Source organism: Bison bison, unplaced genomic scaffold, assembly GCF_000754665.1.
Source record: "Bison bison bison isolate TAMUID 2011002044 unplaced genomic scaffold, Bison_UMD1.0 scf7180017864068, whole genome shotgun sequence".
Lineage (NCBI taxonomy): Eukaryota > Metazoa > Chordata > Mammalia > Artiodactyla > Bovidae > Bison > Bison bison.
The window spans coordinates 8282316-8297589 of record NW_011494640.1 but is presented as its reverse complement, the minus strand read 5'-3'; the positions used below and the strand labels follow the sequence as shown (position 1 = coordinate 8297589).

The following is a 15274-nucleotide window of genomic DNA, read 5'->3' as shown; positions in this document are numbered from 1 at the left end:
TTGGAGCCTAAAAAAATAAAGTCTGACACTGTTTCCACTGTTTCCCCATCTATTTCCTATGAAGTGATGGGACCAGATGCCATGATCTTCGTTTTCTGAATGTTGAGCTTTAAGCCAACTTTTTCAGTCTCCACTTTCACTTTCATCAAGAGGCTTTTGAGTTCCTCTTCACTTTCTGCCATAAGGGTGGTGTCATCTGCATATCTGAGGTTATTGATATTTCTCCCAGCAATCTTGATTCCAGCTTGTGCTTCTTCCAGCCCAGCGTTTCTCAACAACTTCTAAAGGTTGAACCTTATAGATAAGGCACAGTAAATTTAGTCCCAGTATAAGAAATGCTAATAATAGCTAACATAGTGAGTCTGTATGCCAAGTTGTATTCTAAAAACTATACATATTACTTCTTTCAACTGTAACAAGAACTTAGTTTTCTAGATGGGAAAACTGAGGAACAGAGAGGTTTAATAAGTGCCCAAGATTACACAGCTTGTAAGCACTAGAACATGAAACATCGTTCAGTTCAGTTCAGTGGCTCAGTCATGTCCGACTCTTTGCAACCCCATGAACCGCAGCACACCAGGCCTCCCTGTCCATCACTAATTCCTGGAGTCCACCCAAACCCATGTCCATTGAGTCGGTGATGCCATCCAACCATCTCATCCTCTGTCGTCCCCTTCTCCTCCTATCCGCAATCTTTCCCAGCATCCGAATCTTTTCAAATGAGTCAGCTCTTCGCATCAGCTGGCCAAAGAAATGTTGTTAGTTCACTGTATAAACACGTAACTTTTCCACCGCACTATGTTGATTGTGAATGCTGGGATTCAATCGTAGGTGTTTGACTCCAAAACTTCATGGTAAATACTATAGATGATTATAAAACTGAATAGGTATAATAAAGGCTACATACATGGGTGTCCTTAAAACAAAATGAACATGTACTCCTATGGACTTGGTTGCCATCTTGTCTTTATAACGTTCCTTAGACCCGACTTAGAATGAACCTGAATGCTGCCTGCTTGCTGTCTCACCCCAGGGCCAGGAAAAAAGCTCAACCAGCTTCCAACAGGGAGAATGGGTTGCAGTGTACAGAACACTGCAGCCTCAATCACCCACCGACAGGACACAGTATCAATGAAGCTGTGGCCAGCATTAAAACCTTTTTTTTTTTTTTTTCAAAAGAAAAGAATGGAATAGAAATGGGAGTGTCTCATATACTCCACAGATATTATTTTGTGAGATTTTTGTTTCAACCATATGTATTTATGGATACATATATGTGCATGATGTAATGTAAATACTATACCATATAAAATTACAGCTTACTATGGGTTGAAGTCCAAATATGGGTTAATTCTTTTTTAAAAGATTTTTGGGCTAAAGAGGCTTCTTGTGATACTTGGTGTGAAATTCCCTAGAGACATGTGTTACTTACTCCCACTGGGTTTTGATTTCAATCTGCTGGAAGCACTATTTTATTATAAACAAGCCTGAAAGGAGAAATGTAAGATGAGAGCCTAGTACCTCCTGACTGAGAGAGTAGTCTGTATGATTTATACAGTCCTGGGTCAATTAAACCATGGCTACAATGTCTAAAGAGTAAATGAACTAAACAAAGCTTTATTTACTGACTTTGTGGTCATCAGACTCTCCCAAGTGAAAGCCAGCTTCGTGGAAGATTAAACAAGAACTCTGTAGTTCACAGTTGAATATCTCAGAAAATTTTTTACTCCTCAGGAAACGTAACTTGAGACAGATTGAATAAAATTACATTTATTCCAGACTTTTCTCCTCACACGTTTAATCAATTCTCCTGGGTTCACAGAATGAAAATACCCTGTAAACTTCTTTTCCTAATATCACTGAGACTATTAACTAAGATAGCGCTTGAAGGAGTTGAATGTCCTTGTGTCAATAGGATTGTTTCTCAGGCTTTTCATCAAATATGACCATGAACCATAGGGTTTTTCTGTGGGGGATGAGACTGTTGTTTTTTGGTGTGGAGGGAAGGGAGGAGAAAACTGTGGCTTTTTGTTATTATTATTATTATTCACTAAGTGTGAATCAAAATCCTACTTTTTAATTCACAATTTGTATTTCCACATTTCATACAGAATATTTAAGTTGGGGACTAGGTGGATAAAACTAAATTTTAACAACTATATATCCACAGGGGGAGCCTTCCAAGAAGGTGGTAAAAACCTGAAGACACACGCTAATCCTAGCAGTGGTTTCGAAATCTTATCTGCATGTGGTAATCTTGTGGGAGGGCTTCCCCAGTGGCCCTCATGGTAAAAAACTCTTGTGCCAATGCAGGAGACATAAGAGATGTGTGTTCAATCTGTGGGTCAGGAAGATCCCCTGGAGAAGGAAATGGCAACCCACTCCAGTATTCTTGCCTGGAGAATCCCAAGGACGGAGGAGCTTGTGGATTACTGTCCAAAGGGTCGCAATGAGTTGGACACCACTGAAGCTACTTAGCATGCATGCAATCTTGTGGGAAGCCCACTATACATAGATGCTTCTTATCACACCCCTGAGATAGTGACTGAATATTTCTGAGCAGCAGTCTAGGAACCTGGATTTTCTCCAATTAATTAGTCAATTTGTTTGAGTTCTGTGCTTCTTAATCCTAGCTGTGCATTAGAAGTAGGGGGATGATTTTATAACAGTAGATGCCTGGGTGCATCTATCCTCCCAGAGAGTCTGATATTCCTAGTCTGGGTAGGCTCAGCCATCAGTATTTTTGAAACAATCCTAAGATGAGTTGGGCTTTGCCAGTGGCACAGAAGTAAAAGAGTTTGCGTGCAATGCAGGAGACGCGGTAGGAGCCGCAGGTTCAATCCCTGGGTTGGGAAGATCCCCTGGAGAAGGAAATGGCAACCCACTCCAGTATTCTTGCCTGGAGAATCCCATGGACAGAGGAGCCCAGCAGGCTACAGTCCATGGGGTCACAAAGAGTCAGATACAGCTTCATGACTAAACAACAAGATGATTTTAGTATCAGCTAGAATGGAGAACCCCTGGTGTGGAGGAGGATGTAGCAAACCTGAGCTGTAAAAGCCAGGGGATTCATACCTGGACAGGCTTCCCCTGGTCTACCTGGGGCACCAGGAGGACCACGTGGTCCAACAGCCCCTGTTTCTCCATAGCGGCCGGGACGCCCTGGATCCCCTGGAGGGCCTGCCAAAAATAATGACATCATGTATACAGCAAACATATGTATACATTAGAAAATTCATGCACAATTACTTTTTGGGAGGCTTGCTCAAGTACAACTGGGAGATGGTTTTGCAGTTTCTCATCACATTTAAAACGCAGTATTTTAGACCCTCCCTGACAGACACGTGAAGTTGAAGTAATGCTGAATATGTCATTGGTTGAGGCTGCCTTCTTCCTGGAGGCAGCATTGTGGCAGGGCTTAGTCAAATGGTTTTAAGTGTGTTTAGCAATTAAAATACCTACTTTCTGAAAGGTAACATAATAAAAATCCCAGCAGGCAGTTTACACACTAACATAAAATTTGATGTCTTATGCTGATAGAGATGATCAAGATGTACATCTCTATTAGCACTTGTATAATTTATACATTATGAAGCCAATACTTTGGCCACCTGATGCAAAGAGCTGACTCATTTGAAAAGACTCTGATGCTGGGAAAGACTGAAGGCAGGAGAAGGGGACGGCAGGGGATGAGATGCTCCATAGCATCACTGACTCAATGGACATGGACTTGGGCAAACTCCAGGAGATACTGAGGGGCAGGAAGGCCTGGCGTGCTGCAGTCCATGGGATTGCAAAGTGTCAGACACAACTTAGCGACTGAACAACAACAATTACGCATACATGGTAAAGTTCATAGATTTAGCCCACCTAGTGTATACAGTACAGAAAGAGTGGACCAAACTCTTCTTTCAGGACAACTTAAATCCCATTTCAGCATAATTGATAGAGAAGTCAAATGGAACACAAACCTTTGAGTGGACGAGATGGAGTTACCAAAACCCCTGGTGGTCCTGGGTGCCCTCGGTCTCCAGGATCTCCCTGAAATCATTCATTCATTCACTTTTCTTAGAAATATTAATATTCTTCTCCTGTTTCCTGGCACTAAGTAAATATTAGAAGGGCCAAGAGTACATTTGTATAAGAAATAAAGCTTGTAGGCCTACCAGAGAAATAAATAACTCATGATGTTCTAAGAGGAACAAATTTAAGTAACCTCCTACCTATAAGCAGAAGTAAACAACCAGCTAACAAAGTTCTCCCTAAAGAAAAATATATCCAAATTCCAAAAATGATTCCATGCCCATAGATTAGATACCTCTGAAGCCATGGAATTTCTTCTATCTATAATAAGCATTAATGTCTAATTTGGCACTCTAGGACAAATGGTTTCTTTGCCTATTAGCATCTGAACCTACGCTTTTTTTTTTGCAGCAAATTTTGTCCCTCCTTAATTGTGTCATCTCAATGCCACCATGGCTTGTCCCACACAAGTGCTGAAGGTGAGGCCAGAGGTTACAAAGGAAAGAATAACTGTAGTGATGGTCAAAGCAAAGTTCTCCACAGGTCCCTCTGTTGTGAATCATGATACTATATGATCCCTAAGGAATTTTTGAGACTTTCAGTACTTTTCATCTGCTTCAAAAAGATCAATTCACAAATGTAAAGTATAATAATTACAACATGCATTAAAATAATATATGCAAAACTGACATTTAAAAAATGATATTTTGAAATACTTTAAAAAATAAATTAGATAGCATAAGGGATATAAGCTGTTATTAGATTGTACTCAAATAGGCTCACTTTTTTACCTTTGGGCCAAGAAATCCAAATGACCCAGGATCTCCAAACAGTCCTGGTTCCCCCTACAAGTAACAAAAAGCATGCCCTTTTTAAAAAAAAAAATGTGATTATGACATTTTATCTCATTGACAAATTATCTCATTCTCATTTTATCTGAATGACACATGCTCCATGAGATTCTGTATAAAATCTTAACACTGTTTTAGGTTGCATCAGAGAGTTTTGTGCTCTAGTTTTTGCACCCACAGCAAAATTATGTAATTTATAAAATAAATGTGTTTCCTCTACTGTGTATGAGTCTGTATGTCCTGGTGCAACTTTTGAATGATACTGAATTGCATCTACTAATGAAAATGTATTTATCATCTCTGTAATGGTATACATTTACCTTTAATCCTGGAAAACCTGGAGATCCATAGGAACCAGGGTCCCCCTAATAAATTCACAAAAATCAACGCAAGCAAAGTTAAATAAAAATACATAAACCAATTCAGTAAATCATTTTTCCCCTTATGAGATTGCTTTTGGGATTTTTAATCATGCCTACAAAGATAACTGAATAAAGGAAATAAACATAAAAGAGATTCCATTTCTTTACAACATTTGCTATTTTAATTACTCTTTAATATTATTAAAAAAAATCATGTCCTCTCCAGTGATATAAATTAAGAATACAGTTTTGTTGTTTGTATTGCTCTTCCACTTTAATTTATTTAATGTAATGCTTTCACTGAGCTAAATATCTTTGAATCATTGCAATATAATTTGTCTGGAGATTAATAGTTGCTCTATGCATTATCAGCAATAAAAATTACTATGGAAGTTAATATTGCCTCATTAAGTACTAAATCTGGAGTCAAATAAACTCAGTGTCCATGGCTGTTGGGGTCTGGCCTTCATCGTGACTCTGTGAATGGGGATCCCATTAGTGACAGGTATGGAGATGTTGAGGCCTGATGCTGTACTTTTTTTTTCTAGCTACTATCCATAGATCAGTACTTTCTTTTGTCAAATAGGCTTAACTGAACAATTCCAAGCTACAATCACACTGACACTGAGCCAGTGAGAAAATGTCATGATCCCATTTTTGTTATTGTTTAGCTCTAAGTTGTGTACAACTCTTTGCAACTCCATGGACTGCAGCACGCCAGGCTTCCCTGTCCTTCACTACCTCCCAGAGTTTGCTCAAACTCATGTCCATTGAGTCAAGGATGCCATCCAACCATCTCATCCTCTGTCACTCCCTTCACGTTTGCCCTCAATTTTTCCCAGCATCAGGGTCTTTTCCAATGAGTTGACTCTTCACATCAGGTGGTCAAAGTATTGGAGCTTTAGCTTCGTATCAGGCCTTCCGATGAATATTCAGAGTTGATTTGCTTTAGGATTGACTGATTTTCTTTAGGATTGACTACTATTGATCTCCCTGTAGTCTAAGGGATTCTCAAGAGTCTTCTCCAACACCACGGTTCAAACGCATCAATTCTTCAGTGCTCAGTCTTCGTTATGGTCCGTCACTCACATCTGCATATGACTACTGGAAAAATCAGAGCTTTGACCATGATCCCATTACTTCCTGCCAATTGTCCCATCTTTTGCTTGCCTGTTTTATCCAAATGATGTGCACAGAAGGGATGCTCTGGGACCTTTAGCTATCACACAATTCTTGCTGAGCAAGACAGTACTCCTCTTTGAGAAAATCTCCACTTTTGAGCTCTCAGAATTATTGATTGAATCTTATAAAAATGTGAAAGAGAAATGCCTCCAAACTCACTTAAGTTCAAGAGAGCAGGAAGGAGCCTTACCCGAGGTCCTGGAAACCCAGGAATCCCTTTCTCTCCTTTTCTCCCAATACCAGGCTCTCCCTTAAAGACATAACAACGTTTGGAGGGGTTTAAGCAACTATATTTCAGCAATATGGAATGCAAAAACAAAATAAGAAATAAAAATTACTGCCATCAACTTAAAGAAAATGAATATTTTGGAATAGTATTCCTACATGATTATGATAAAATAGTGAAAAATTCTAGTAACAGATCAGCATTTAAAGCAAGGATAATAACCAAGTAAAATTTTTAAAAATGAAGATAGTACATCATACAAATTTTTTTAACATTATTTGAATAAATTACCCTGGGTCCCGGTGGTCCAGGAAGTCCAGTCATTCCAGGCACTCCTTTAATACCCTAAAATTGACAAAGAATATAATCTGCTTACTCTTATTTAACATACTGAATTACACCTGTTTCAGAAATTACCTCTTTCAACAATTGTTCTCCTAACCTTTTAATAAAGGATTACCCTTCAACTGTTGCTAATTAACAACTAAGATCCAAGGGCACCTTTAAACCTGACACTCTTCAGGCTGGTTCTCTGTGAGAGTGTAGCCTCATGGGGCGTGGAGGAGGGGTGGTGGGGAGGGAGCCACCATGGAACCAGGGCAGGAGATGCAATATAACTGTTGAGAGGAGAGGCTCATTTTGAACAACATAGTGAAATTGAATCCAGTGACTGAAAACTGATAGAAGAATTTGCACGTGGCATCAGTAACATCAGTGCTGGAGGCTGACAAAGGAATTAACATTTGCCAAGAGTCTATTATGTATGCAGCTGTCACCTTTTCAATTACCCAAGCATCAGATCCATATGTAACATCTAAAGGACAACTGGATTTCCAGTGGTCTTTTCAGCCACCATATCAAAGACACGAATGGGGAACTAGATCCTGGAGGACATGTCACCATTTGCAGCCCAAGCTAGGTCTGCAACTCAACAGCTGGGTATACTTGAGAACACTGGTAAACCTTCTCAAGCCTCCTTTTTTCAGCTCTGTATAGTGGAGCTAATAACAGTACCAATCGGTGAAGGCTTGGGATGGAGGCAGTGTGGCACGTAGGTACTCAGCTCTTTGCTGGCATGGGAACGTGTTCAGAAAATGTCAGCTATCAAAGTATCATATGAGTTAAGAATTACCTTTTCTCCTTTATAGAGACCAGAATCAGGTGGCTGCACCAACAGAGTGGGCCCCGGAGAACCTTGTTGGCCAACCTCACCCTTTAAAAAAAAAAAAATCAAGATAATAAGAATGCCATTTTTAACTTTATTTTGAACTGAAATTTGAAACAAAGAAGCTTTTCATAACTGTGATATAATGCTTATAATCCTGTGTAACATGTATCATGGATTTAAAATAAAAAACTTGGCAAATATGTCACTGAATTTTAAATGTTTATTGTTTTTCATAAATAATACGTACTTATTGTTAAAAATGAATTAAAAAAATAAAAGTGATCCATAATCCTACTATCCAGAGACAATATTTATGAAAACTTTGGTACAGTTCTTTTGGTGTGCATGTGCTTGTATATGTTCGTGTATATACACATGTATACATATACATATATGTGCATAATATGCATGTGCACACACGTGTATATGTGACTAAATGGTGTGTTAAACATATTAAAATATATTATAAAACTAGTAAAACTATATAATGTCATTTAAATATAGAATACAGTTTATATTTTTATATTTTATTAAAATGTTAAGTCATTTAATATATTTTACAACAATATTTTTTGCACATTTTCCTATTATACTAGAAATTCTTTTTAAAAAAACCTGATTTTCAACACCTATGCAATAATCTGTCATAAAAATATATTATCACTTACTGAGTTATTCCACTTTGGTTTGACTTAGGTTATATCTAGTTCATTAATATTTTACATCTCTTTGTAGGAAATCATGAATCAAAAGTTTTCATTTGGGTCATTAGAGATGTTCTCTACAAGAAAAAAATGTTCCTTGGATTGGTTTTGCCACAATACAACCAAAACACACCTTTAATTAGAAGATAGTTATTTCATACTTTTCTAAATATTTCTAATATTTTGCACCTGGAATTATCTTCCCTCTTGTGTTAAAAACAGGTGATAGGTCAGGTTGTCACCTGTGTGTAGAAACTAGGCCCTTACTAGACTGGGATCCTTTAGGCAAGTTTCTTAAAATCTCCTTATCCTTAACTCCTCAAAATCTTTCTCTCCTTCTCTGTGAAATGGGGAATATAATACTGCCTGCCTCAAAGTATTCTTTTATTGAATAGATAATGCACATAAAATGCTTATTACTTTCTGCAAAGTAAATGAAAAAATATAACCAATAATTCAATTCCCACCCACACCTGGGAAACTATAGAGAACCAGGAGGTTAGGGATGTGGGTTCAGTTTGTTTCTCGTGATGTGCCCTAGTGCCTGACACAGTGAGGGTGTAGCAGTCACCCTAGTGGCGTCTGTTGCATGAATAAGTAATTGAACAAATGCATAAACACTGTGTATTTGCTTACTTAATAAATACATAATATGGATTGGTAAGATAACGATACTTATTCCTGTAACTGGAATAAAACTACAAAACCCATATGGGCTGGCAAGCAAGGAGCCTCTTCCAAATGTTGGTCATGCTACTGGTTCTTTTTTATAATGTTGTGACAGTACTGTATATTCATTTAAGTCAAAAGTACAGAAAGATAAATTATAAAGAACAAAATGTAAATGATCCATAATCATATCCCCTATGAAAACATGAGTAACAACCATTTAGGACAGTCTGCTCTAAAAACGGAGTGGGCAACATGGTCTTGGGCATTGTGAGAGCTCTGCACCAACATTTCAAAATTATGCCTTTATTTACCTAACAATCCAAAAGAAATTTTTAAAAGCGTATAGTGGATAATTTGAACAGCCACCTCATAGTCAAATATTTCCACGTTACCCCACTCCAGGACTCTTGCCTGGAAAATCCCCTGGACAGAGGAGCCTGGCAGGCTGCAGTCCATGGGGTCACTGAGGGTCGGACACGACTGAGCGACTGCACTTTCACTTTTCACTTTCATGCATTGGAGTAGGAAATGGCAACCCACTCCAGTGTTCTTGCCTGGAGAATCCCAGGGACGGGGGAGCCTGGTGGGCTGCCGTCTATGGGGTCGCACAGAGTCAGACACGACTGAAGCAACTTAGCAGCAGCAGCAGCAGCAGCATAGGAGTAATGGCCTGAGTTTGCAAACCATGCAACTATGTTGGTGCTGACTTCCCTAACTTGGCAATGCTTCCTCACTGTGTGACGTTTCTCAAAATGGGGTGCACAGGTTTAGGGGTTCTGACAAACATATTCCAAGTTTGGAAAACATTGTTTTCATCTATTTTTCACCCAGTCATTTCTCTAAGTTAGTGGTTCTCAAGATTGGGAGTGGGGGGGCATGGAGAGGGAGGGGAGAGTTTGGATGTGCTTCCCTTCAGGAACATTTGGCAAGAGCATTTGACATATTCGGTTGTCACAATGAAGCGGAAGGAATCTTACCAACATCTAGTAGGTAGAGGCCAGGGATGCTGCTAAACATCCTACTTTGCACAGGACAGCCCCATGATAATACATTAGTATTGTGAAGGTTGAGAAATCCTACTCTACATGTAGATTTCAATAATTTTTGTTGTTGTTCTGGTTTTACAAAGTTGAGCTTAGCCCTTTGTCACCTGCACTTTCTGCTTAGCATTGCTCTTCCCCACATCATGATGTCTTCCAATATATTTTTGGCAAGTGTGTCCTTCTGTTAAATGGATGTACAGTAACTTACCCAACCATGCTGGGACCCCATGAGAGGGGGGATCAGGTCTGTCTCACTAAAGCCCCACCCCCAGCACCAAAACTAGCCTGGCACAGGGTGGATGCTCAGTGTCTTTTTACGCAGGGTTGTTGAAAGAGCCGCTCACCAGAGACTACCCTGATGGTCCAGTGGTTAAGAATCTACTTTACAACCCAGGGGATACAGGTTCGATCCCTGGTTGGGGAACTAGCATCCCACATGCTGGAAGCAACTAAGCCTGCAATCTGCGACTACCGAGCTCACAAGCCTCAGTCTGCAACTACTGAGCCCACGAGCTGCAGTGAAAGATCCCACATGACAAAACCACAATCCCACATGCTGCAACTAAGACCCAACACAGCCAAATAAATAAATATTTTTTTAAAAGAGCCCCTCACCAACTCTTAAACACTGCAGATTGCTTCTAGATGAACAGCCACCATAAAGCACTTTGCTGAAGCTTGTCCTTATTTAGTGTCCTACTTCAGCAGAAAGGACTATAAGTATGAGGGGTGGAGGGAGTGGAAGAATGTGTGGCTAAATGCCTTGGATTGCAGCTGTTTATGTTTTTACTTATGTGTGAAGTTTCAGATTCCGATGAAATTTGTGAAATTAAGTCAAACAAATCTGTAATTAAACATAACTGTTACTCTGGATGCATTCCCAGAATCATTCCATCTCTTTAGCCTAGGAGGAAGTGTGTCATATAAATTAATTTGAATTTACTATTAGATTTTGTCAGAACTGTCACTCTATGGCCAAGGGTAAGGGTAACTTAATAAGTCAGTGAAGACAAATCCTTGGCCACAAAAGTGGGCAGTGATGAGAGGATGAACACAGGTTAAGTGATAATCAGAACAGCCTCCTAGACATGGGCAGTTCATGCATTTTAACACCTGCTCCTCCATGCAAAATGGGACTCTTACCGGGTCTCCCATTTGCCCCTTTACTCCCACGCCAGGATTACCCTGGAAAAGAAAACAAAACAGAAACTCATTGCCTTTGAATATTAAAGAATAACTACAAGAAAGTAAGACTTCTGGTTAGGTAATTTGTTGAAGTGTTAAATAGGGCTTCCCCAGTGGCTCAGTGGTAAAGAATCTGCCTGCAATGCAGGAGACCTGGGTTCGATCCTTGACTTGGGAAGATCCCCTAGAGAAGGAAATCACAACCCACTCCAACTCCAGTATTCTTGCCTGGGAAATCCCATGGACAGAGGAGCCTGGGGGGCTGCAGTCCATGGCATCGCAAAAGAGTCAGACGCGACTAAGTGACTAAACAACGATTTATTAAATACTCTGGGAATTTTAAAAAGAGGGAAGACATGATTCTGACAAACATCAGTGGTCACTTGTCTTGTTGGACATGGACATTACTTGTGTATGTGACTCATGGCTGCCTACCTTTAAGCCTGGACTCCCAGGGGGGCCTGGAGGTCCCTAAATCAACAGCAAAAACACACAAATCACTCATCAGTCACAGAAATCTGAACGTGTCCTTGTTGGGTGTCCCAAGCTCTTCTTTAGGAAACCCTTAATTTTGAAACATGCACAATGGACTTCCTACCACAGCTGGGCTGCTTGTCCCCCGCCCCAATGCCACCACCAGGGGGGATCTGTGCTTCAGAATGGACTCGCATTCATAATGGTGGGTGTGCGCTGATTCATCAGGTCTCACAAAGGACCCACCTCTGCCTGACCCAAGACTGCAATTCTGCTTTCTTCTGCTTTATTTAAACGTCAAGTTGGGGCTTCTAGAGGAACAGCATCAGCAATGCGGTACTTACTGCTAACCCGGGCTCTCCTGGGTACCCCACTGGGCCTGCTGGGCCTCTCACTCCCCTTGATCCCTAAACAGGAGAAAAATCAGTGCCTTTGTTACTAAAAACTATAAGCACTGTTCTTGCAAGAGCTGCATGTAATCCCAGGTAGATAAAGACCTAGGAGAAGTCAGTTCTAGACACACCTGCCCTCCTGAGTGGTCCTGGACAGCAGCCCTGACACAGCTGGGAAAAAGGAACAGAGCAGGAAGAGAGCAGTGCTCAGGTGGGGGTGCCTGACCCCTACATTTGAGACTAAATTAAGACCCAGAGATCAAAGAAAACTTGTTCTACATATAACTTTAATAGACATCAAGATGCTTTTAATTGCCGGGAGAAATAATAAACTCGGATATGCAGATGACACCACACTTATGGCAGAAAGTGAAGAACTAAAGAGACTCTTGATGAAAGTTAAAGAGGAGAGTGAAAAAGTTGACTTAAAACTCAACATTCAGAAAATGAAGATCATGGCATCCAGTCCCATCACTTCATGGCAAATAGATGGGGAAACAGTGGAAATAGTTTATTTGGAAACAGTGGAAACAGAGAGACTTTATTTTGGGGGGCTCCAAAATCACTGCAGATGGTGACTGCAGCCATGAAATTAAAATACTCTTACTCCTTGGAAGAAAAATTATGACCAACCTAGACAGCATATTAAAAAGCAGAGACATTACTTTGCCAACAAAGGTCCATCTACTCAAAGCTATGTTTTTTCCAGTGGTCATGTATGGATGTGAGAGTTGGACTGTGAAGAAAGCTGAGGGCTGAAGAATTGATGCTTTTGAACTGTGGTGTTAGAGAAGACTCTTGAGAGTCCCTTGGACTGCAAGGAGATACAACCAGCTCACCCTAAAGGAAATAGGTCCTGAATATTCATTGGAAAGACCGATGCTGAAGCTGAAACTCCAATCCTTTGGCCACCTGATGTGAAGAACTGACTCATTGGAAAAGACCCTCATGCTGAGAAAGATTGAAGGTGGGAGGAGAAGGGGACAACAGAAGATGAGATGGTTGGATGGCATCACCAACTCAGTGGACATGAGTCTGAGTAAACTCCGGGAGTTGGTGATAGACAGGGAGGCCTGGTGTGCTGCAGTCCATGGGGTCACAAAGAGTCGGACACGACTGACTGACTGAACTGAACATTAAATTAAAATATTAATGTAGTTATACTCTATTCTTTCAACATGCCTAAAGGATCGACGTGAATAGGAATGCCCCCAATTCAAGATCAAGACAATTCAGCCTTAAACAATTTTCTGGAACATGTTAATTCACATCTGATACACAAATTCACAAGGAAGGGTAATAGCTGGGCAGTTCTAGAAGTATGAACAGAGGCACTCTGTTCTCCAGCTCACCCTGCCCACATCCGATGATTTGTGAGCATGCAGTGGCATTCCTCTCTCCTAGAGGATGAACTGCTACTTATTTTAACATTGATACTGAGGTATCTCATTGAAAACATTGCAATGAGCTTCCGGAGTAGGAAGAGAACCAACCTGGGAAATAATCCCATCAACAGCCAGAAGTAACTAAATGAAATTACGGTGAACCATTAGGAGGCAAAATTGCTTTCAGCTTTAGTCTTGTGAACACTGATGAATTAGAACAAGTCTAATCACTGAATTACAAATTCCAGGAACATGAGGATGGTGAAAAATATTAAACACAATATACAATTACTGATTCAGCAGGCAAAAATTGCTTTCACTGGACATATATGATTTAGGTAGTTTCAAAGAGGTACATTTTCCTAAAAGTGACTATGGCTACCTGAGCAATACCAAATGGTCACTGCAAGACAGAAGAGGCAGAGAAGCAGGAGCCAGCTGAGATTCAAGGATGGCCCCTTGAGCCTGTGATCAGTGCAGTCACAAAGGGCCTTGTGTTTGATTTAAAGCTCTGCTGTCATCATCTTGAAATTCGTAATAATTTTTGAACAAGAGACCTACATTTTCATTTTGCACCGAGCGGGCCCTGCAAATCTAGGTAACCTGTCTTGCTAGTGGGGTTAGGTTAGTGGGGACCTACTAACCTACTAGTGGGGACCATAGGTTATTTGAGGAGCAAACGGAAGCTCAGGGCCTGCCCCAAGGACTTACTGGTGAGCCGGGAGGTCCTGGGTCCCCTCTGTCGCCCTGCAACAGTAGCGGTACAACGCATTAGAAGAGCAACACTGTTCCCCTCAAACACACAGGACGTGAAAGAAGAAACACACACACGCAGGAATTATCTGGACAGTCTGTGCAGTTTGCTCAGTTTGTCAGCACAGAACAGACAGCTGTGGATAGAGCTCTGTGGAGGCGCTTTCCTGGTTTTAGTCTTAAGCCCCGAACTGCACTTCTACTCATTTGAAAGCAACCAACACCAGGGAAAGGTGTGAGGACGTGAAGGTGTGAGGACGTGGAACCATTTGCAGGGCGGGAATAGAGACGGCAGCGTACAGAACGGACACGTGGACACGGGAGGGGAGGGTGGCACGAACTGGGAGATCAGGACTGAGATATATTCACTAGCAGGCGTAAAAGAGATAGCTAGGGGGAAGCTGCCGTAACCACAGAGGCTCCGCTTGGTGCTCTGTGATGACCTGGAGGGGAGGGATGGGAGGCGGGGTGGGAGGGCAGGCCCCCGAGGGAGGGAATATGTGTACATACGGCTGATTCCCTTTGTTGTACAGTGGAGGCTAACACAACATTGTAAAGCAACTATACTCCAATAAAAATAAATTATGAATTTTTTAAAAGAGGATTTCATCTTTCATTTCTAAATCCTCACTTGAACGGTTCCATTTCATCAGCGTTTAACCATCTCTCTTCTGATTGGCAGAGCTTGGCTGCCTTAACGGACGCTTTGTTATCACCCCAGAGCAGGTGTAAAGGGAATTTGTGTTGCAATTCTCTCACACCTGTTTTGTGCTCATCTACCGTTTCGTGACTCTGTCCTGAGACTTAACCTACTTTTAAAAAATCAAGGAGTGTATATTCTCTTGAATATGGGC

At 40.9% G+C, this 15274-nt stretch overlaps 1 protein-coding gene across 1 annotated transcript in view; it reads right to left on the bottom strand.

Moving 5' to 3' along the window:
* The window catches only part of COL4A4 (collagen, type IV, alpha 4), a 150975-nt gene that overhangs the window by 82317 nt on the left and 53384 nt on the right, over nt 1-15274 (bottom strand). The window contains exons 9-19 of the mRNA XM_010837105.1: nt 14379-14414; nt 12235-12297; nt 11852-11887; nt 11375-11416; nt 7777-7857; nt 6936-6989; nt 6609-6668; nt 5195-5239; nt 4815-4868; nt 3972-4041; nt 3076-3180 (exon numbers count right to left, since the gene is read on the bottom strand). Of these exons, the coding sequence (XP_010835407.1) occupies nt 3076-3180; nt 3972-4041; nt 4815-4868; nt 5195-5239; nt 6609-6668; nt 6936-6989; nt 7777-7857; nt 11375-11416; nt 11852-11887; nt 12235-12297; nt 14379-14414 (646 nt within the window). The remainder of the gene's footprint in view (nt 1-3075; nt 3181-3971; nt 4042-4814; nt 4869-5194; nt 5240-6608; nt 6669-6935; nt 6990-7776; nt 7858-11374; nt 11417-11851; nt 11888-12234; nt 12298-14378; nt 14415-15274) is intronic.